The sequence below is a fragment of the Lepisma saccharinum genome, chromosome 10, assembly GCF_977018435.1.
Source record: "Lepisma saccharinum chromosome 10, izLepSacc3.1, whole genome shotgun sequence".
In the NCBI taxonomy this organism is placed as follows: Eukaryota; Metazoa; Arthropoda; class Insecta; order Zygentoma; family Lepismatidae; genus Lepisma; species Lepisma saccharinum.
The window spans coordinates 88,475,741-88,501,011 of NC_139238.1; the positions used below are offsets into that span (position 1 = coordinate 88,475,741).

At 38.1% G+C, this 25,271-nt stretch overlaps 1 protein-coding gene across 1 annotated transcript in view; it reads right to left on the bottom strand.

Annotated features, from left to right (window-relative positions):
* The window catches only part of LOC145994179 (ATP-binding cassette sub-family C member 4-like), a 150,887-nt gene that overhangs the window by 34,121 nt on the left and 91,495 nt on the right, over positions 1-25,271 (bottom strand). The window contains exons 11-13 of the mRNA XM_083130276.1: positions 21,549-21,835; positions 17,829-18,012; positions 15,362-15,544 (exon numbers count right to left, since the gene is read on the bottom strand). Of these exons, the coding sequence (XP_082986402.1) occupies positions 15,362-15,544; positions 17,829-18,012; positions 21,549-21,835 (654 nt within the window). The remainder of the gene's footprint in view (positions 1-15,361; positions 15,545-17,828; positions 18,013-21,548; positions 21,836-25,271) is intronic.

Genomic DNA, 25,271 nt, shown 5'->3' on the forward strand with positions numbered 1-25,271 from the left:
GCACACACAGAACAGCAAGTGCATTAAAGTGTATCTGATACACTTAGGCTCTGTCCGAAAGCTACAAAGTACATACTTGGAGTCAGGGCCGTCTCAAGGGGCAGAGCCGCCGTGCCATGGCACTATCCTCAGAAGAAACGCATACCTCGCCCAAGTATTGTTAAATGAATACATTGATAGTTTACAGACAAGGAGATTCGAATCTTTCAACCGGCCAAGCTGACGTGACGACCGCCCCAACCTCCTCACTGCATCGCCAGCTGTTAGGTTCGTACACTCGCGAGGCAACAATCCGTGCCGCCCAAGATCTGGCCTAACCAAGTTGACACACGTGCAGAGGGTTGAAGAAGTTTCAGCGAGGAACATTTCCACCATGAGCCGAGAACAAAGTGGCAGGGGGTGGGCGTGGGGTTAGCCCATAAATAAGACACCAACCGTGCCCGTTTTCGCCTGGCGCGGAGAGGGAACTTTCGCAGTGTTGACACAGTGCCACCTTCAGAGATAAGTCGCTAAATACGACTCATTTACAAGACCCGTTGGGGAAGTAATTTCTGCCTACTTTTGGAGAAACGAACCTAGTATTTTTCCAAAGTTAAATGAACATTTTGATAAAAGATATATGCGCCTAGAGGACCATACAGACTTTTTTAAAATATAAAATTTAAAAAAATCCTACGATGATGCGAGTTTCCAGTAGGAATACGTGTGCATGGGGAGGAGAAGGTGAGAGGATTTGTTTTTCCCTTCCTCTTCTAATTGTTGTGTTTTTAGGGAAGTGTCCTGTAGTGTTTAAAGATAGGTTAGTGAGTGAAGATGAACCGGAATAGTGCATTATTACTTAAACACATATTGTTTTCCACGTTACCAAACGAGGATAAACATCTTGGCTAGTGGCGCAACCTCAAGGAGGGGGTGGGCATTGCGGAGTTTTTTTTCGATTTCTTGATCACGTTGGCACTACCCATCATAGTTGCCGCCGGCCGCCACTGCTTGAAGTATGGTCTTGGCGAAAGTGACGTCACTTAGTACAGTTCGAAAGCGTCAAGTTCACGAGGTATCGAGACAACATGGCAGAGCACACGAAGTTGGAGGCTTGGTCACGTGACAAGTGGACTTGTTCATTTGTTTGAAATCGCGGAGGTAGAAAGCCAGCAAGTTGTTTGTTGCAAGTAGTATAATTGATGCTATTATAAACTCGAGAAATGATGAACCCCCCTCAGGCAGATTTGCCTACACTTAAAACTTGCTCAACATGCCCATATCAGCTTTTTGCTCAAGTGTGGTACTCCGTCTAATCCAAGATTTTTGTAAAAATGCCCTCGGGAAGTTCCTGTGAAATGATGAGCCCCCTCAGATTGATTTGCCTACACTTATAAAAGGCAACTTCTGTCAGATTGTTGTCCATAATCCTGTCAAAAATATGCCCCTCTTGATATTTTTTTTGTATACACTTAAAACTAAGCCCGCCTCACCCACACCCACCCACACCCACCCACATACACACCCACACACACCCCTCACACACACACACACACACACACACACACACACACCCACATCCACACATATTTACTTCTGGTTTAAGTTCAATTGGATACCAGGTTCAATTTGTTTATCTAATATTAAAACAATGCACTGTGCAGAAATCTTCTAGAATTGCTCTGTGACTCTCTCATTTCTTACATCATAAACATATGATTTTTCACCTATGAGAATAACACTACATATAGTGTCATCAGGGAGTGTATTGTGGAATTCACAGATAATTTTAATGTTTGTCCTGTCATTAACCACAACTTGTTTCCTTTTTGAAGTGTTGATGACAAACATGGGTCTCTGTGCTTTGAATTCATCTGGTGTGTAATACATGTCAGTATTGCCAGTAGTGACCCTTTTGTATGCTGTAAATGCTTCATATAATTTGAGGAAATCATCCTTGGACATGTCTAAATTATAATTTTCTCTAGGGAATACCTCATTTCTGCCATTTTTAAGATATATGTTCTTGATGTTGCAGTTATCAAATTTACTTGAATTTTTTTCCTGATTATTGTGTCTTCCAGTCTGAAACAGTACCACCACAAAATCCGGCATGTCATATTGTATACTGGAGAATGAATTTGTAGCATCAAACTCATAATAAGTACCAGTGGCAGGCTTCTGTACACATTGATATGTATAAAATTGTAAAGGAATCTGTGGATTTTTTATTATATCTGCTTTGTATTTAAGAGCATAACTGGCTTCATATTCAACAACTGGGATTCTTAGCTCCATAGTCTGAATAATGCATTTGCCCTCATCAGGTAGGGTATTGGGCAGAGCTTCCCCTGTAGAGTTTAATGTACTGTACCTCATCAAAGCATTATTATCATTGGCAGCTCTTCTAAATGTGATTCTTAAACCACCCTTCCACATAATATCTTTGTAATCTGAGAAGAATCCTGGCAACAGGCGCATTGGGAACAGCACTGTGTGGCTCTTAGATATAATTTTATCACCAGCCTCAAATCCACCTATTTTGTAGTAAGAAGCCTCGGTTTTGGATAATTTTAGTGTGGCCAAAGCTGTGGAGGTAATGCCGGGATAATCCACTCTGTTTATAACAACACCATCTTTTCTGATCTCAATTTCAGAGAACAGATGCGGCACAAAATTGTCTACCAATCTTATATTTGAATTTGCCGGATAATCTGTTCCATCGAGCTTTACAACATCAAATTTGATATATAGATCTGCTCTGTGCGGGTGTATAAAGCCATCCCCTACATCAAGATCAACCTAAATTTCTGTGTTGGGTTGATTTAAATTTGCAAATGTCCTCCTGTTTGGGGGGAATGATTGTAGCTCATAACTCTCAATATTTTCCATTTTTTTTGTATGTATTTTTATTTAAATATTAATCTCTATGATTGCAGTTGTTGTGGCTCCAGCAAAATCAACTAATTCTTCTTTTTCATTAGTGACCATCAATTCAATGTTATCTATTCTATTATGGCACACAGGAAAATATAATGTTGGGGATGGAGTGTAGATGATTGGCTCCATAAATTCAGAATTAGGTTTAAATGTTGCAATGATGCCAGTTTGTTTGTGAGTGCCTATGCCATTTGATTTGGTGATCATACCCTCCGCCACATTACAGTGAATATTCAGAGTCTCTATGGCTAAGAATTTAGGTATATTAATAGCAGTGAGTTTGATGGCCGGTTCAAGTTTTGTGTTGTTCTCAAATCCTAACAGCTCTCCTATAGTACCCAGATCCACTGTTTCTGTAGCAGATACAATCTCTACTCTGTGAGTGACAGAATTTTGAGTTAATACTATACCTCTGCGTAATTGAGCATTTAGAGTGGACAGATTATACTGCCCTGGAGTGATGACAATTTTTTGATCCCCTACTGCAATTTTGTTGTTGTGGTGTGTAATATTAGGGATCAAGTACATGCCATAAAATGCTCTGAGAGCTATTGTTTTGGGATACACTATATCATCATGTAATTTGAGTTTCAATATTGAATTTTGGCTGGTGAGATGGAATACCCCCATGATGTTTCAGATACCACAAGGTTTTTTGAAAATTTTCAATTGATGGTTTATTTATTTGAGACATATATCTAAGAACAGATAAACACAAATGTCCACAATTAACATCTTTGAAGTTTTGAACACGGGCATTATTGTAATAAAGATTAGCTGATTTTAGATATTTTACTAAATTTTCAGGTGGAACACCTCCAAATGAATCAAACACAAATGCCTCATTGTTTAAATATTTAAGATAACAAATCCAGTGAGTGCCCTGATTTTTGTACTTATCCAAATTAACAATGCCACACTCTTTGTTGAGTGGTTGTTCTGGTAAAGAATCAGACATGTACACAAGTCTAAAATTTTTGATGCCCAGTGGCTTGATTAAAGCTTCAATATCTTGGTTTGTAAGCGGCTCTTGTTTTTTTTAAACTTATTCATGGCTCTCTTTAACACCTTTGCCTTGTTTCTCCATGGCAAGGTTATGGCGCTTTATTTCATCTAATTCTGCCTTATTTTTCTTGGCATCTATTACTGTCTTTGCTATGGCAGCTGATCCCCCAGCAAAGCTCCCAACAGCCCCAAGTGCTGCTAAGATGGCCGGGATAGTAAATATGAAACCCCCCACATGTGATTCTTTTCTAGATTGCTGTAATTTTTTTAATTGGGGGGTACTAAGCAACAATTTCATACCATGGCCCTTGGCAATACAAGAGCTTTTTTTCTTGCGCTGCTTTTTGGTTAAAAGACTATCAATAGTTTTAAGAGATTTAAGACCTGCATAAGGTATTTGATACATAACACCCTTGGCCTTCATTGTAGGTTTATTATATACATATTCACAGCCCCCACCCCAGTTTTTGTTTGGTGTTCATAGCTATGGTGGTTCCCAATGCTGCTATTTTTTCACTCAAAGAAGCATCTTTGCTTACAAATCTACCAAATGCAGCCTCTTCTAATTTCTTGTCTGCAACATGTCTCTTGTCAAGATCAGAATGTGTGTTGTATGCTATGTCATGGTCTCTACAAGCAGCATCTAGGGGATTAACACCAGGATCACCTCTGTTTAATCTATGGTCCAATTTTGTACCGGGACCACAATACTGATAGCCTGGAATGTGTAGTTCAAATGGCAGCTTGTTTATAATGTCATTAACCAACCCCCGGCCCTCAGAAATATTCCAAAATTTAGGTGGTAGAGTATTAATAATTTTTATAAGATATCCAATCCCCTTAGTGTCATTCACTATAAAATTAGACAATTTGGTGCTTATCATGTCCATAATTCCAACCTTTTCATTGTAAAAATTATGGTTGCCAGCATTTTCCTCCCCAGCTATCACCAATAACCTATCTACAAGTTTCCTGACATCATCAACCCACACAAATTCTTTAGGCAGGGTGTTGTATTGTTTGATTCCACTGCCAGTCTTGATCTGTGACCATATGGGCTTGATTAAGTTGTTATATTTTGCTCCACTGCTAGACTTGACTCTTTTTTGTGTGGGATCATTGTTCTGGTATAGAGCATCTGATTTTATTAATATTTCTTTGTAATGCTCATAATCTTGATCTGTATAGCTGCCAGGCCTTTTCCTAGTCATCAGTTCCCACAATCCAGGTGTGCCGGGATATTTTACAAAACCACCTTTTTCTCCAAGATGAGATTCTGAATATACAATGAGATCATCTCCCATAAATGTTACTCTGAAATTGCCAATTCTATGTATGATGCTACCATCACGCTCTGTGTCAGCATATAAGCCAAAAACGTCATCTTTGTTGTCTTTAGGTGTGCTTAAATATTTTTGAGCAAGAAGACACAATTCAATAGGATCCAGAGTAGCTTCAATTCTTCGAGGAGCAACAGGACTAGGTGTATGAATACTGGAAAGTGGGGTGATTGGATAATCTAATATGTTCGTAGCAGCTACAGGTACAAGCTCTGTGATCAAATTTTGATTTTGCTCTGTAACAGTTTTGATATTTTTACCTAATTCACTAATAGCATCAATAATAGGCTGTTCTGTTTGTTTGTGTTGTTCATAAATTCCTCGGTTCTGTGATTTCCATCCCTTAAATCTTTTTACAAGATAATCTCTTAATTTAAGATCATCAAATTTTTGGTCATTTCATCGTTATTTATATATGTTTCAATATCTAGAAAATTGTTGATTTTATTTCTGTATTTGCCACTATTGGGTTTTCTTGTCATATCAATTGTGACAAACCCATAACTGTTTTGATTCCAGCACCTACTGCAAAACTTGGAAAAATCATTGTAGCTCAAGTCCCCACCTACATATTCATCATGTATGTGTTTGAGGTTGGTATGATCTTGATGAAACACACATATAAAATTGCTGTTGTCTCGGATCAGCTGCTTCGGAATTTTAGAAAAAGTCTGTGCCAGGTAGAAACAATCAATGTTTTTGTGTCGGCCCTGTGTAAAGAAATTTCTAACCTTGTTTTTATTATCCAGTATAATGTCATCAAACACAACAACAGAATTATCGAGACATTCATGAAGTGGCTTAACATCTGGTTCAAAAGTGGCTATATCCAATCCATCATATAGCTTCATCAGCTGCTGATATTTTAATTGTTCCAAGCTCTTAGAGAAGACATACAAGTGCCTGTTTTTCCAGTCTAACCAGTTGGGTGCCAATAAAAAATTATCAATCATTAGTGTAGTTTTACACAAACCGATGGCCCAACAATAAGACATCTAATATTTTCAGGCAGCAACTTGCCATTTCTCTTAATCTGCTGTTCAGGTTCTGGCAGCCTTTTTATAACATCCCAGGTGCTCATATTATCACTTTGTCTGCATCGATCCAGCTGTGTTCTGGGAGTCCTAGCCATTTGACAAATAACTTGTTGCCTTTTCTGCGGATGATTTTTTCTATGAGATATGTGTCAGGCGGTTTAGTTTTGTTGAGTTCTTCTTCATAGAATCTGCCTTTGAGAATTTCTCCTCGGTGATCTTTTATTATATATGTGTTAAGTGTCCCAGGTTTAACTTGAACCACTGTAAATAATTCAGTGCTCCAGTTTCTTGTAAAACCTCTTTTGAATAAGTGCTTATATTTGCTGATTCTTACTTGATCACCCACCCTGTATTTGGCTTTTCTTGTTGTTGGCTGGTATCTAGGATAATAAACAGTCCTGATCAATTTTTGCTCATCAGATGAAGTTACTTCAGAGGGTTTCATGTTGATTGTGGAATGGAATTGTGAATTGTTATATTTATGTAGAAGTTCTGGAAGAATATTAAGCCATTTATAATTACCTTGAAGTGTAAATTGTTTATACATAAGATTTTTTAGAGTTTTGTTGAATCTCTCTACAATTGAGGCTTTGAGATCACTATAACTCGAATAATGTTTTATTGACTGGCTTTTAATAAATTGTTGGAACACAGAATTATAAAATTTTTTGCCATTATGTGTTTGCAAATAGCGCGGTGATCTTCCACTCTGATTGATGATTGTCCTGATGGCTTCTGTAACACATTTTCCAGTCTTGGATTTGAGTGGCACAGCCCAGGCAAATTTTGAAAATGTGTCTATTACAGTAAGTAGATACTTGTAGCCCTTGTTGATTTTGTCTAAGTTTTTCAGCTGTCCACTTGCCATCTCAATCAAGTCGCTCTGCCATAAATCATCTATGCCTTTTGTAACTACTGGCAGTCTCTTATAATTATGTCTGGCTTGTCTGTGTAATTCATCAACAATAATTTGTCTACACATAATATGAAAACAAGAATATTGCAACTATGGGGTGTTTAGTAGCTGATACTACAGGATTTTCTAAATATAATTTGTCTCCTATTTGTATATGAAATTCCAGAGAGCCATCATCTTCAGCAAAAGATGTTTCTAATGTATTGGGATCTGTAAAATCCTCTAACTCTACACTGGTGATTTTTGGTTTGTTGTCAGCATTTGTTATTGATAAGGTAGGGTAGTGGTGTGCCTGTGGTTGAAGCCAATATTTGATCTTGATTGGTCTAAGTGTGCCCCCAACAAAAAACTGGTAATAAAATTGTGCAGGGGACAGCATATATATTTTGCCACCTGGTGTAAATGGTGAGTAATATTCTTTGTTGGGGATACTGTACAATTCAAGAATTACTGTATGTTTAGGATTCTCGATTAGGCCAGTTATTTCTTTTTCTGCTGTAAGCAATCTATTTGTTACAGATTCAAGGTGCTCATTGATAGTCCTAACAACATCATCATGGCCTGGCTTGATCTTCATGTCCACAACAAGTTTTTTGTATTGTTGCACAATCTCTTGAAGCTGGGTGGCAAAAACAGACAGAGCATTTGCTTGATTGGATTCCATGGTCCCTAGCTGTTGCTTGATATTAGCTACAATTTGTTGCAAATTTCCAATAACTGCCAATTTTGAATTTTGAGCAGTAAGATCATGGACCTGTCTTCTGATATCCTCAAACAGGGCATGCAGTTCATTAATATGTTGATTAGTTGGTAGAGTGGCCACTGTCTGAGTGAGTTGTTTGATCTCTGTGTGGATATTCTTGATATCTTCTGATTTCAATATGCGATTCACTGCTCTCTTAATATTTTTAAGTTCCTGTGATGTAGGCAGATTTGTTAGAGTATTTTGCAAAGATTCAAGTTCTAATTTCATATTATTTAATTCAGAAGCATCAGCCACATTTTGCATAGCATTTTGGAGAAGGGCTATATCTGCCTGAGTGGGTGTTGATTGTTGTAAAATTTCAAGTTTTGTTTGGATATCATCGATCAAGTGATGAAAATGTGATAGCTCAGATTCAGTGTTGAGGTTTTCAAGCTTTGTGATCTGTTGCTGGACACTGACAAGTGTGTCTACAATACCAGGCAGGCGGGATTCTTGTACATTTGTCAAATCACTTTGCACTGCTGCTATTGTACCCTCAAGATGGGTTATGGTACTTTGAATTTTTCCAAAATCTTCATATGTTTCGAGTTGCAGCTTGATGTTGGCAACACTCCGAGTTATTGCACTCAAAGCATCAGAAGATGGCAAGTTGTTCATAAAATTTTCAAGTGTCTCAATTTTTTCTTTAACCTCGGCTATGGCATTGTTCAAGGGGTCCAGATTAGGTATTTGGAGTGATTGAATCTGTTCCTTTAGAGTGGAAATCACTAGATCAAAATCTTCTTGTGATTTTATGCTTTTGACAATTGTTTGGAGCTGTGTCTGGACATTATTTATCTGCTCTTCCAATTGCTGTTTCAATTGCTCAGAGTTGTCGGCCTGGGTCTTAAATTTGGCTTGAAGAGCTGCTACAGCTTCTTCTAAATTTTGAAAATTATCCAATGTGGCCAAGTCAGTATATTTCTGAAGCAGCACTTTGAGTTCTGAATCAATTTTAAGAAGAGGGTCCATGCATTGTGTTTGTAAATTTGTAATTTCTAGTTGAAGACTGGCATTGAGTGTGGTTTGTAAAGCTTGTAAATCACTTCTTAATTTCTTGACTCTGACATCAAGCATCAGAATCTCATCACTGTGATCTTCATGTCTTGTATGGCCAAATATATCATTAGGCATTTTTGTTTTAGTGGTTATTTATTATTGAATATCTGATTCTTAATTCTATAAAAAAAGGTATAAGCTTGTCATATGATCCCGGGACCTCAATATATAAGCAGTCACCAGCAGAAACAGTATATACAGTGCCAGAAATCATGTTTGAGTGCTTAATTCTATAAATATTTCTCCCCACTGAAATCTTGACATTACCCTCAGGGGTTGTAATAAATTGCAATTGACCACCTACAGGTAATTGGTAATGATTTAAATTATTGTTAAATATGTACAATGTTTTACCTGTTTCATCATCAACATCTGTAAGTATTCTGTTCAGATGAATAATTAACAAAGCACTTAGTTTAGATATCATATCAGAAGAGGGTTGTGGTGTTGGCAGGTCCATAATAGCCTGTTTTTTGAACCCAAATAAGTTCATAGGCATGTTTATTTATTTCAAATCATGCTCTGTAATTGAGCATTGATTACCACTTTTCAAATCACAATGCCCCCATGGTGGAGTATGTATGCCACATGACAAAATGCATCTCTTATCATCATGTGGATCCAGAGCCACTTTTCTTACATTATTGCTAGTCAACAAGTGATCCACACTCTGAATTCTGGATTCTGATGTTCTGATTGTGCTACATGATTTGAGACAATTTTTGTAATCTTCAAATTCAAGCTCTTTGTCTACAGTCGCTCTGCCAATGCCCTTGGCTTTTTTTGCAACAGCGTCACTACATGTTTCAAAACTGTACATCTTGGCGCTTAACCCAGCAAATGCCACAATAACATCACCAAGTGTCTCATCTTTTAACTTGCCAGGCACCTTTTTGTTGTAGTGTTGAATCTCTGTATGTTCACTGGTATCAAAATATTTAAACAATTCAGGCTGTGCTATATCTTGATAAACATCTTCTGTTTGAATATCAAGAACAAAACTATCTGTGTCCATGTACATCAGTTTTACACGATTCTTATAAAAAGGCTTCAACACATTATAATACAATTTTAACATGTGTAATTTGGCCAATTCCAATATCACAGCCCCTACATAAATAGGCTTATCAAACTTGATCTTTGTTTTTTTCATGTTGAAAAGTGCCATATTTTCATCATAAATTCTTCTGTAATTGAAGTTGGGCTTTGCAATCAATTTTTTGCTCCGGCTGGGGTCAGTAATTATTTTAACATCAATATGTTTTCTGACATTTTCAATTGTTTTGCCATACACTGAATTGACCATCAATTTAAACAAAGTTTCATCAAATTGGCTCAATGCAGATGTTCGAAGCTCTGTGTTTGTATCAATATATGGCTTCAACCATCTTGAGTGCCTGAACCTCAAAACTTTTCCAACTTTGGTCACTTGAACACCATGATTCATCAGGAACTGGAGGTTTTTGTAATATATGACATAATCCTGTTTCGGCTCTAGAGTCATCATCAATTTCTTCTGTTTAGAGCCAGGTGAACACTTAACCTCGGGAATTGGGGGCAGATCAGAAAATGTGTTGTGTAAATCATCAGGAATTGTCAGATCAACCTCTAAGAACAGGCCATAGTTACTGTCATCATAATCCTTAAGATCTTCAATATTGAAATCTTTGACCCACTCAAGCCCTGCATATGGCAGTTTTTTTCATCATGGCATAACCATAGAGGCTGTTGGCATCTACATACAGTATATAATTTGATGGTAGTGCTGGATCATAATCAGGAATATATTTGTTATTTGCTCTGGCATATCTCTGAGAACATTGCACCATGCCTCCTCTTATACATTGTTCCATAAACAGATACATATCTTGATCCTGGATCAGATCCAATTGCATTTTAGTGTTTAAAAACATTGCAGACCATGCTAGGCCCGGAGCACTGTAAAAATACATTGGATCCAGCTTATAATTTTGCATGGAAGATTTTCTGAATGCCTGCAGTATATCAGCTAAGAGGGTCACATCAAGTTTTAAATATGCCTTGTGATAATCACCAAATGTCTGGCATTTTAAATTGTTCCACATCAATTGGGCATGGTGATAATCTTCATCAGTGATTCCAGATCCTCTAATTTTGCTGTAAAACTCTTGTTGTGGTGGCAGAGAACACTCATCAAATTTAGAAAAATCTGTAACATAATCATATGGATATACACCCTTCCGCTAATTAATTTCAGGTCCTGATTTGGAAACAAAGCACATGTGATTTTGAATTGATCATCAGATAATTGAGTGGCCAGTGTAGCCAGGCTAGCCGATAAAATTCTGTATGAATCAAGAAATCTTAAGTGAATAGGAACACCATTAACTTTAATTATTTTGCTAATGGCAATGTATTTTTCATTATTTTCAGCTAAAATATTTAAATTCTGCTTGTCAAACCCCTCGTACCTGATCAAATGATGAAAATCATAATTGGATGCACCATGGCAAAATATAGGGACAAATTTTGGTCTCTGGATCTTAATATTACAGCTATTACACAGGGCCATTAAGAATTTACCATCTGTATGGGAATGGTGATTAACCTTGATATTTGCATCTGAAAATTCAGAATCACATACCGGGCATTTTTCTGCATTGTTGAAATCTTCAATCTGTTTCTCTGTTAAAGGCAACATGGGTTTTGATTTTAATAAGACATTAGATGCTATGCAACGGCACTCATTTTCTATTCTATCTGCAAATTCTTTGATGGCATCTGCTCCCATGTATAAATATTCTTTACTAACAACACCATCCTGTACAACAACATAATAAAAACTAGAAGGTTCATGTAACTGGTATGATGTAATTGAAGGTTCATCAGGATTAGGCATCACCATATGAACAGGTTTATGGTTGCCACAGTATTTCAGTAGCTCAATTAACTTGTTTTTAGCAATTTCTGCATTCTTTTCCCGAACCCCATTCACCATTTTTTGACCATCAAATACAGACAAACATCTTCTGCACAACTTGAATATTCTATGAGTTTTGTCTAGTTGTGTTCTGACTAAAGCTTTAAGATTATGTATCAGAGTATAATGGTGTGTATCATCCTCTTTAATTAAGAGCAGATCAATCGGAACAGCAGAATCATCATCAAGTGTACTGATTCTGAGAGGATCTATCAAGCAATTGCCACGGCCAGTAGAACAAATAAATACATTAATAGATAATTGTTTACCATTAATATTCCTGGCCTTTTTTTCAAATTTATCAATATTCTGAACAGACATTGGATATTCTAAACCCTCCATTGCTTCATCAAAATTGTGTTCATATTGTTTATAATAAGTTATTCTCTCAGGATTCCTTGAAACTGGAAACAAAGCAGCTAAAATACACCACAAAAAGCATTTCTGGTCGGTATTTTCTATATTAACCACGGCTCTTTTGTTTTTAATATTGGCAGGTAAAGGCACATAAGTGGAACCTTGTAATGGGCTGAATTCAGAAATATTAACATAGAGCTTGTGTGGAGAGCCGCATAGGCTCCATCCAGACTCTTTTGCTGCAAATTCAGAGTGTTTAATATTCAATTGATCTATCAAACTGCTTATTATTTTGTCTGAATTTGCATTTGAATATACCGATACAGTTTCTGTTATGTGGGGCTGTGTAATTTTTGTGCCATTTGGCTTCTTATATTGTGTAAACAATTTGAGGGACAGCTTATAAGAGCCATTTTGTGCATTTAGAATTGCCTGCACATCAGAATTTATACTGTTCAAAAAATTCTTAATGTCACATCTTGGCTCTGATACAAACCGGTGATCCCTTAATTGGCCATTAAAACTGCTATGGTTAGGTGGTGCATAGCGTGGCTGCTTTGCTGGTCCAGCATTAACAGGTGTTTCATGCTTCCTTTTCAGACCAGATGTAGATGGTTGTGGGGGCAATGTTGATGACTGTGCAGAACAAGTACCTATATGTTTATATGTGAAATATTCCAGATTATATTTTCTATGGCATTTAGGGCAAATTTTTGTGGGAGTTCTGCATTTGTCTGGATTACAATTCCTTTGATGCCTGGCCCAATTGGGGCTGGTTATATTCTTATTGCATTGATTACAATATTTTTGATTTGGCATTTTTGTTGTTGTTTATTATATAAGATTTCCTGGGGTCCAAATCAAAATTCTATGCTTAATAAAAAATATCAGTTGGGTTCAGCAGTGTGTTTTGTATATTTAGTGTGTGTGTGTGTGTGTGTGTGTATGTGTGTTAATATTTTTGGCTTTGGTATTTATATAAAATTTCTTGGGGTTCAAATCAAAACTCTATACTTAATAAACCTATGACAGGTTGTACAGGATAGCCTACATGCACAAAGATAGAATAAGTATTGATCCACTGAAGCAATGACCTTTCTCAATTGCATGTCTGCACAGGCATGTCGTGATGTGCATGGAAAGGCATTGACCTAATACCATGTGTCATGTATTGATCTTGTATAACAAACTAGGGCAAATATAAACCCTTTGTTCAATATATTAGAAATTGAATCAAACAAACCTATAATTCAATTTATACAAATCTGCGATATTAAAAAAAAATAAGAGGAGCAATGCAACAACACATCTGTACTCCTCAGCCACTCTCACAATACTAACTGATGTGTAATGCAAAAGCTCTTGCATCATAATTTGTTGCACAATGCAAAAACTCTTGCATCATAATTTGTTGCACAATGCAAAAACTCTTGCATCATAATTTGTTGCATAAAACAAAAGCTCTTGCATCATAATTTGATGCATAACATGATGCTAGGGCTTAGTTTTAAGTGTATCCAAAAAAAATATCAAGAGGGGCATATTTTTGACAGGATTATGGACAACAATCTGACAGAAGTGCCTTTTATAAGTGTAGGCAAATCAATCTGAGGGGGCTCATCATTTCACAGGAACTTCCCGAGGGCATTTTTACAAAAATCTTGGATTAGACGGAGTACCACACTTGAGCAAAAAGCTGATATGGGCATGTTGAGCAAGTTTTAAGTGTAGGCAAATCTGCCTGAGGGGGGTTCATCATTTCTCGAGTTTATAATAGCATCAATTATACTACTGTTGCAGTTCTTCTAATGTGTGGAAATGTATGTATTAGAACATTCACAAATGCTATGTGATTTCTGTGGTGAAAAACAAGTGTTTAAAATGTGGAAAACCAACGTGTCCTCGGTTATATCTACTGATCGTATTTGGCGCTGCAGTCGGAGGGCAGTTCGAAAGATCTTCACTTCCACTCCACGACTTCAAGACCGCACTGTGAGATCATTCTCGAAGTATGCTCGCTTCAAGTATGTTCTTGCACCTTTCGGACACGGCCTCTAATGCACCAAATGATGCATACACGTGTGTAATTTCGCTTTGTTTAAAATTGACTTTACATTTCCAAGATCATTCCCATTCTAGCCCAAATACCGAACTTTCTACTACGTAATAAACTATGCTGAAGAAAGACTCCTGTGCGCCGGTCCTGTGCGTCCGCTCGTGTTAACGGCCTGACTGATCAGTTCATTATAAAGAACAATCTCATTACCTCTTAAAGTTTTCATGATTATTATGGAAGCTATCATCAAAAATTGAATACTCTCTTGGGAGTTTGTCATATATTTTCAAATGTGCAAAGTGGCTCCATCCATCGGGAAGTTTCGCATATTCTGAGATAGCATGAAACCACGTGATGAAACTATAGGAAATTATATTGGAAGTTTGGTGCAGGAGCCAGAGCCTCGTTACCCTGCATGAATGCAATGTAATTGTTAGTCCGTGATTGCCTGCATAATATCATTTGTAAGGGTCTCCCCATGGCGCAGTGGTAGCGATATTATTCGATACCCGGTGAAGGCACATAGTGGTTCGGATCCCACTTTAAACTGTAGGTCCAGTCCCGATTAGCCTAACTGTGCATAAAGTGGACTTAAACCACGAAATCAACCAACCAATATCATTTTTCAAGAAAAGAATACATTTTTTAGAAACTCGGTTGCATGATAGCTAATCGCACCAAAAAGAAAATAGTACTTGAAGGTTATTGCGTAACTTCGTCTTAACCAGTCACTACTTGGGTATGACTTATCGCACGTAAGTCAAACACCTTCTCGGTCAACCGCCGTATTTCATCTTCTGACGCAAGCGCAGAAAGCTTTCGTGGTTAGATTAGGCTAATTAGGTTTAAAATCCCTTAGCACAAATACACTACATTTAGCCTAACAACAAAGCATTTATCCTGACGTCAGAAGACGTCCGAGAAGGTGTTTGACTTACGTGCGATAAGTGATACCCGTCACAACTCACCGAGAACTTCCTGTTGCTCTCGACTGGCCGAATGTCGTTGGAGGTGTCCTCATCTTCTTCGGACGAGGAGGTGACCCTCCCCGCCCCCAGCCTCCACCCTTCCTCCCCCGTGCACACGTACTTGTTGAGGTCCACCCCTCGGCTCCTGAGTTCCCTGAAGGTGCCCTGTTCCTCCACTTCGCCCTGGAACAAAAGAAAAAAGTGGAATAAATAATGCTCCTGTTCGAATAAAGTGGCATATTTCATAAGATTCGAAAGTTGAAGGATGTGCCACTTTACCTGCCCATGGGTGTTTTCAGTTTGAGGACACCACTTCTTTTCTCACTTTTGAAATAGGCATTAATGATGCTAAAACAACTATTAATTACACTGGTCGACATTTTGGGGAAAAAAATGGTTGTTTCCAAACCAATAGGTGATTGATTTTGAATGATCACGGAAATGACATCATTTTCCCCATCATGTCAGAATTTTCCCCCACGTCATGAAGGTAAGTGTGGGGAAAAATATCGCATGTAACTTCTGCTTTCCTCCATATCATAGCTCTAGCGAAATGCATTCCTTTCTTCTTACTGGTTGATCAAGATCTCAGTGTCTCAACACTCACCCTGCACCCACGATTTACATGGTCACCTAATTTCATGCCGGCATACACCAAGTACACTCTCGCATACATAACAGAAAATATGATAAGATCGAATTTTGGACATTAGGTTAAGAAATTTTTCTATGAGAATTTCAATTTCGGAAATAAAACTTGCCTAACCAAAGTTCATACAATTTGTATGTCAATTTGTCACGTCGTGAAAGGTGGATTAAATGTTTACAATTCTATATTCATTTATGGTTCAAAATTGGAGGATTTATAATGTAGAAAATCAATATTTTACCACCATCTAGACAGACAGACAAATTACTTTTAGACGCATTTTCAAACGGAAGCTCCTCTATTGTTTAAAAACATCTGCAACCTTTTCATTGTCAGCAAACAATTGGTTTCGATCAACGGCAGGATACTTCATATGCTGGTAGATTAATCTTAACCACCCACAGCCTTAACGGTCAAGTAAAAAGGATTAAAAGAATGTTAAAAAAAATGAACGTCCTGCTATAGTTCGACCACAAGGAAAAAATCTTCCGTCAAAAGCGTTCGCGCATCTTCCCTGCCGTTATCGGTGCTCGGGGCAGTGTTGCCAGGTCATTCTTGAAAAAAAAAATGGGAAATTTTCCAGCGAGCGGGAAACTATGTACTTTTATCAGGCGGGTAAACGAGGCATATTACCCCGTAATAATGTTGCCCTCTCAGAAAACAGCACTTGAGTTTGAAATTATCACGTTCCTACATCCTATTATAATAATGGATGTTAATTACTGTGACTGAAATCAACTCATACCTCTGAAATAATAGGTACTTTTATTTCAACATTCATTTTCCACAATCTTTCAAGTCGAATGCTAACAATAACAAATTAATTTATCTTCTGCTGGTGTTCGGTGTACAGTTACCGTTAGGGGTGGGCACGCGTCCAGCACCATAATGAGAAAATGCATTACGTATGTGAAATATATTTGGTGAATTAGACAGCATATCTTCCTCAATAATTCAAGATAGCAACGCTTGTGCTAGGGTGCCACCTATCCTCCCCATCTGCTAGAAATACACACACAACACACACACACACAGAACACATACACACACATGTATAAAATAATTTGCCCACGCTACGAAGTCAGTGTTTCTACCTAGTAAGGCAAGGACGTTTTACTGTGTTTGTGTCACTTCATTCATTTCATCAGTTTTTCATTCATCCATATTGTCGTACTTACCCGTAGAGGCACAAAAGCGAAATAAAATAACTAAAATAGAAATAGATTTTCGTGTGGGATAAATAAAACCATCTAAAAATAGTAATGTAGCAATAGTAATAAAATAATAATAATGTCCTAGCATATCGTTTGGCATAATTTCACAGTTAAAACAGTACTTTTCATGGCTGAGTGGAGTTCCACTCTACCTCTCCCCTCCATGTTCAAGTAAGATGAGTAGGAAACGTGTTTTTGAGCAGGCCGTTGGAGGTGCCATAGCAATAGTTAAGGAATTCTCCCGAGAAATCAATAGGTGTGGCAACACTGACGTGAGCCACGCTTAAGGCTCCTTTCCCCCACCCGCCAGCGCGATGAGGTTCTGCGCAGGTTTCTTTCCTTGTGGTTTCACTATACTTATATTTATCTTCGCAGGGTTACGGAACGCTGCCCTACAATTCGCACTAAATACATAAAACCGCGGAACATCGTTGAAAAAAATGACACGTTTTGCTTTTTGAAGTCACATCGCAGATAGTCTGGTCATTCTAGTGTAAATATCAGTCAATCAGAAAGTAGTCGTCTGCTAGCAAATCGCTGCTTATGGTTAATTAGATTCGATCACTGATATCGCTACGCTATCTTAATGGATCAAAGAACTTACGTCTCTAAGAATGAAGATGTTGTGGACCTCCCTTAGGTACTGCTGCTGCCGCGTAACCAGGAGGCACGTCTTGCCCTTCAGAAAGCCCTTGATGGCGTCCTGGAAGATGTGGTGGCCCAGGGTAGAGTCCACCGCCGAAAGGGGCTCGTCCAGAAGGTACACCTCCGCCTTTCTGTACAGCGTTCTGAAAGCAACAACAGCGTTGCGTGAATACCCAGGCACCTCTTGCTTGTTGCGTCTCAACAGTGTGGTGAACACAAGCTTGTTCTGATTAGGGCATCCATACATTCAATCTAAACACTTGTGTTCAATTTAGAGAAGGCATGGAATGGAATAATATTAAAATGATTAAATCAAGAAGACTTAGGTGGGCAGGCCATGTGGCACGAATGGGAGAGGAAAGAAGAGTTTACAGGATTCTTGTTGGGAAACCTGATGGTAAGAGACCTGTAGGAAGGCCAAGACAAAGAAGGAGGGATAACGTTGAGATGGACCTAAAGGAAATCGGTAAGCATGGAAGAGATTGGATTGATCTTGCCCAGGATAAGGAGAGATGGGAGGTTTGTGTTGTTGTAGCCATAACCTTTGGGTTTAAGAAGGCTAGAGAGTTAGTTAATATGGAATGGAATTTCTACCTCCCATATACACTTTTGCGTTCCATTTCCATCACAATACTCACAATTATTGATTTATTCAGGCCCCGCAAATCTCCTAAAATTCTTCGGACGAATTTATCGTATTGACACTAACTTTAAGTCAACGTCCCTTCGATGGATTTGATATGATTTAATTGACTTCGCTTTCCTACCACTTTTGACTACATATGACCATACAGTTTTTAACCAGTGACGTACCGGGTGCCCACAAAGTTACCCTTCTCATAGCCCTCTGGAGCTCGTGCGTAGAAACGCTGAAATTTGGTTGGGAAAACGAATGATGATGGTAAACAAGATAGTTCAAATTTTCACCACTAGTTGGAAATTTGACACTGAATATATGGTGCAAAGTGAAAACATCGCGTGAAGAGATTCGTGCGATTATTGATTACAATGTTTCACGCGGTGTTCGATTCCCAGGTTGGCCGGAATTTTCCGGCCTTCTCCCCGTATATAGAGGCTCAGGTACTCACCAAGCCTCAAATCAATGGGTACCTGGGGACAACCCTGGTGGGTAAAGGTGGCCGGAGCGTGGTGCTGATCACATCACCTTCAAAAATTACCGAGATCGAGGATGTGGGGCCCCTACTCCCACATCCCCTAAAATGAGCCTTCATGGTACGGTGCTATATGCACAGGGAACTTTACCTTTACCTAAACTGACATTCGCGTTGACAGGGAGGGCACGTATTAAACACTGCTGTACCGTCATAAATTCAAACTGGTAGTTGTTGTTACATCAGCGCCACATTTCCACCGGATGATTAAAATTTTAGCTATATTTTCCTCGCACAGGTTTCCCCATGGTCTCCATAGCCTCTATGCCAAGTTTCACCAAAATCCGTTCTTTCAAATGGGCTCTGAGTGGGGCAATTTGAATTGTGAGCACCCAGTACCGTCGACTAACGGTCTACATGCGTTATCTTTGCGTAATCTATGCATTTTCAATGTTTAATTTATGACAGTTTCGAAAGATAGTGTAATTTACAATCTTGTTGGGAAAAAGTATAATATAGAGAATAAACATGTGGCAATTGTTAGAAAAAGTAGTACATTCTTCAATTAATGGCTAGAATATTTCATACATTCTGTTTGACACTTAGAAATTTGCTTCTCATTGCAAATGAGCGTAAGGGTTTCACACTTCTTCAACAATTGAAACACAAGATAAATCTATTTCATGTTTCACATAGTCTACAGCAACCTGTAGTATATACTATATCGATGGCCCGATCCAAACTATTTTACTCCTAATCCCTTTCTATTTTTTTAAAAACTTTGTATGTTAATTAATATGTATCCTTGAAATTTTATATTAAAAATCAATTATGACACAATCTTAGAGAGTATTAGTTCGACTATGTGTAGGCTTGTTGTCAAATAGAAAATTTGGTTTAAATTAGATGACGACGACTGGGTCTCTTAGTTTCCTCTGGCCAGTATCATTAAATTAATTTGGCAAAACCTGATTATCACTACCCTGCATGGATTTGAATTACTCGCAGATGACTGTTGTCTCTGAATAGTTTCAACATGCTTATTCCAAAAATGAAATCCATCCTTACCCATCACGTCTATTTTTTTCAGAAAATAGCAATATTTTTAACTGCCTTAATTTCACAATAAAAATGTGTAGTTTCATCATTTCCTCAATAGATGGTGTCTAGATGGTGGAAGAATATTGATTTTCTACAATACAAATACCCCAACTTTGAACTATAAATGCACATTGAATAATAAGTATTTAATCCACCTATCTTCACAAGATATATTGACATGAAAATTGTAAACTTTGATTACGTAAGTTCCATTTTAGAAATCCCTCATAATAATTTCATTCATAAAATGTTCAAAACTCAATGCTTTATCGTGGTTTTTTTAAAGTTAATGACGTGTAGAAAAATCCTGATCTAGTGAAAATTCTGACGTAATGGAAAGAAATCTATGTCACATCCGCCATCAGCATTCAAAATTCTTCCAGAATCACGTATTGGTTTGTAAACAACCGAAATTTCCTTTTAAATTTATTTTCTTGCGTTCTGTAATAGGTGTAATGGAATGGTGAATATGATAATTTTGGTTGTGAAATTGTGAAAAATCCTGACCTGATGGGAAAAATGGATGTCATTTCCGTGATTAGCACTAAAAAAAAACCTTCCAGAATCACCTATTGAATTCACCGTGGCGCCTGCTCGTCAACATCCAAATTTGGAGGCTGGAAGCTACGTGCTCCCCGGTTAGATAGTTTGATTGCTCATCGCCACTGTTGCCAGGGCATTTTCTGTTATCGCGTTGAAATCCTTGCGAATGGCCATCTTTGCAGGTGGTTTCCAGCCAGGGTTGAAATCGCATTCAAATTTGGAGGCTGCACGGGTAGGAGTCCCCTCTCAATGGCTTTGATTTTTCGCCAGCCCTGGCGAGATGGAAGTTCCTTTTATCGCTGGTGAACCCCGAACAAAATGTCATCTTTCCAAGTGGTTGCCAGCTCGGGCTGCAAGCCTAAAATTTCCGGCGAACCTCTCGCGGCTATGCATAATTGACGCCAGAGCTCGGAGGTTGAGAAACACTGGTCTGCAATAACTGACTGTAACATAAAAGAGTGGGTGAGGAGCAGTGGCATATACTGACTCAAAGATCTGGGCTATCTGATTATGTCACGTGGTCCTAGGCTATGAATAGAAATAAGTTTACCAACTCCTAAGAAATCAGGTTGCCAACTCATAGGAAATGAGGTTTCCAACTCATAGGAAATCAGGTTGCCAATTCACAAAAAATCAGGTTTCCAACTCACAAGAAATCAGGTTGCCAACTCACAAGGAATCAGGTTGCCAACTCACAAAGAATCAGGTTGCCAACTCACAAGGAATCAGGTTGCCAACTCACAAAGAATCAGGTTGCCAACTCCAGAATCACCATCATCATCTCACTGATATGAATAATTTTATTTGCAATTTGTGATCGATTTTTCTCCTGTATTTTATTCTCTAGACTTCAGGCTTCGCAGATAGCCTAGCTAGCCAAGAATATACGCTTGTGGTGAGGAGAGAGATATGGGAGAACTCACCTTGCCAGGTTGATCCTTGACTTCTGACACTTGGAGAGGGAGAACCCATTGTCCCCGATGAGCGTGGCGTCGCCGCTGGGGAGAAGGGCCAGGTCCTTGACCAGGGCGCACGCCTGGAGCACCCTCTGGTACTTCTGGTCGTCGAAGGGCTGCCCGCAGGTGACGTTGTCCTTCACGGAGCCCATGAACACCCACGGTCGCTGGGACGAGTACGACATCCTGCCCTTGACGTAGACACCCCCTCGGCACAGGGGGAGCTCCCCCATGATGGCGTGAAGCAAGGAGGACTGAGGAGAAACAGAAAGACGATCGAACCTATGGGCAGGGTTGTTAAAGATCCAGGAAATTTGAATAAATTCAATTCCGGTCCAGAAGTGAAAATCAGCAAGCGTAAATGGGTTCTGGACCGTAAAGAAACTCTTTATCTGTAAACTATTCCAATTCGGTCCAGGAACCTTTTTCTTCAATAAAACAATACGCAAGTTGGACCGAATTTAAATTGTGCGGGAAAGAAGGTTCCGGTCCTGCAGAGGGACCTAATCGAACCCATTAGAATTTATGGGTTCCTGGACCTTTAAGAACCCTGCCTATGGGTCACAAGGCAGGGTCGACTAAAGATAATATTTTCACCCTTGTGAGATGGATCTTTGGCGCACCTACTTTCTACACCCCACCCAAATTTCCACCTTCCCTAATAAAAAACACGGCAATTTTACATATTTATGATTTTAATGTAGAAAAGAATAGTCTTATTTATTTAAAAAAAATACTTTGTTACTGTTAGAAACACGATAATTGTAGGTACAGTCACGGACACTTCTGGGTTGTAACGACCCTTTTGAAGAACCACTCAAGCAAGCCATCCATGTCTCACCACCAAGCGCCTTGTGACTAGACAACCCAAACAACATTGTAATTCTGCGGCTTGTATACCAGTCACTGGTATACATTTCTGTAAATTGAGCAGTGATGCCAAAGAGAAACACGAGATGAAGATTGTTGGAAGTAATGTCTCGTGTTCTCGACATGGAATAATACTCGGTCCAAGTTACGTTCCTTTATTTAATGTTGTTTGGTAACGAACCTGACGGACTGGGTTTATATTTTCACTCCTTGCATTACACTAAGTTCTATATTTTACAGTTATATTAATGCTTTGAACGAAAATAATACCTAGAACAACATCCAACACACGTTCACACCACTCTTGTCGCACACATGCACGTGAAAACGCACACACAAAGCTAAGTTTTAACTTCCAAGTGAATGTCCAAATGGCAGTAAACGGAGAAGCATGATGTGCGAAACATGTGATATTTCACAGAAAGAATGCGTCTATTTTTGACATACGTGATTTCTATTAATAGAGAATGAGACAATTATCAGAAATTAAGATGCATTTGCTTTTTCATGTGCTGAGGAAGGAAACAGACTGACTGAAAAAAAGAAAAGTTAGTGGTATTGATAGTGTGTTGGTTAGCGTGCAGAGCTTTCATCAGCGAGGCCTGGGTTCGATCCACACCATGGGTAAATTTTTTTATTATTTTCTTGCAGTGAACAAGTTTATTATATTGTTTTCTAGGCATTTTAACGAAAGGATACACATCAAGTTTAAAATATTTTAATCTGTCCTTTCATTCTTCTAATAGGTTCTCTATCACAAGGGATGTAGAGATTGTCTATCTTGGCGAAGGATAGTTTCTCAATAGTTCCGTAGCTACGATTCTCCAGTCTCCAGCCACCCACTTATTTATTTACTTTCTTCATATCTACTCACGAAATACCATGAATCTAACGAAAACACACAGATATAGTTAGAACAAGAAACCCACCTCGCATTGAAGGTTCCAGGTTTGAGTTTCGGATTTATTGCGAGGGTGGATTATTCCTGTGTGTCTATTTATCATCTTCGTTTAAAAAACATTCCTCACTTTTCCCGTGATTAACTTAGAGAGAGACCAAAGCTACTCAAATAACAAAAGTACAGAAAACGCAAGACACACCTGGCTACGCATGTTATACCTTGGGAATTAGCAATCTGAAAATAAACTTTCGTTTTGGTGGACTACTTGCAAAATCGTTTCGTGTTGTCTCGTTTGGAGTGTTGGTTAGCGTGTCAGACTAGCGTGCGGGTAACCTGAGTTCGAGCCCAGCGGAAGGTAACTTTTTTTTGTCAAATTTCTTCCAACCATTTTTTTATAAAACTCAGGTTTCTTTAAAACCTTTTGAATTACATGCTACTTCGTATGTTGGTAATCTGAAAGCAGCAAAGATGAAAAGTAATACGATTTTTTTTATTATTCCCAGAAAATGACAATGAAACCATTAATAACGGTTTTCGCAATGTAATATTGACATCATATATTGAAATACTAAAAATGGAGAATTTCGCTTAAACCAACTTATAAATGATCATATCCTGATGTAAGATGCACGATTACAAAGCCTGAATGTTGCATTCAAAACTGCAGAGAACTAACTAACTAACTATCTCTCTAGCCTTCTTAAACCAGAAGGTTCATGGTTGGAGCAACACAGACCTTCCATCTGTCCCTATCCTGAGCAAAATCTATATACTCTTTTCCATCATTACAGATTTCCTTTAGGTCCAACTCAACGTTGTCCCTCCATCTTCGTCTTGGCCTTCCTACAGGTCTCTTACCATCAGGTGTCACAACAAGAATCCTGTAAACTCCTCTTTCCTCTCCCATTCGTGCCACATGGCCTGCCCACCTAAGTCTTCTTCATTTAATTATTCTAATAATATCTGGACATGAATACAAATTATGTAACCTTCTCCACCCACCTGACTCCTCATCCCTTTTAGGTCGAAATATTTTCCTAAGGATCTTATTTTCAAATACTCTCAATTTATGTTCCTCTTTCAATGTAAGGGACCAAGTTTCACACCCATATAATACTACAGGCAAAATTTCTGTTTTGTATATTTTAAGTTTTAGTTTCTTAGATATTAAACGAGAAGACAAAAGTTTATGAAGAGAGAAGTAACATGCATTTCCTGAATTAAGCCTACTTTTTATTTCCTCTTTAATATAATTTTCATTTGTTAATATTACTCCTAAGTATTTGAATTTGGAAACTCGTTCAAACGAGTTGTTATCAATAATTAGATTTTGATTATTACCTAACACTTGGTTTCGGCCTGTAAGCATATATTTAGTTTTCTCTGTTAACTTCCAAACCTATCTCCTTAGTAGTTTTGAAAAATATTTTAGCATTATTCTTAATTGTATTCACATCATCCCCCAGTAAGTCTACATCATCTGCATATGCTAACAACTGAGTCACACCATTTAATTTTAGTCCTTCGTTAGTTTCTTTTACCTTCCTAACAGCATATTTTAAGGCAAAATTAAATAGCAATGGAGATAATGCATCTCCTTGTTTTAATCCATCATGAATTGTAAATTTGTCAGACACATTAATACCCACACGAATTTTACTTTCTGTTTCACTGGTGCATACTTTTATCATATTAACAAGCTTCTTAGGTATTCCAAACTTGACTAATATATTATTATAATTTATCTCTTTTGACCGAATCATATGCTTTTTAAATCAATTAATAGCTGATGGACATTTAGATTATATTCCCACTTTTTCTCAAGTGTCTATCTGATGTGAAAAATTTGATCTCTAGTTGATCTGTCACGTTTAATGTAATTGCATAAACTGCACTTACTACACAAAACTGCAGAGAAC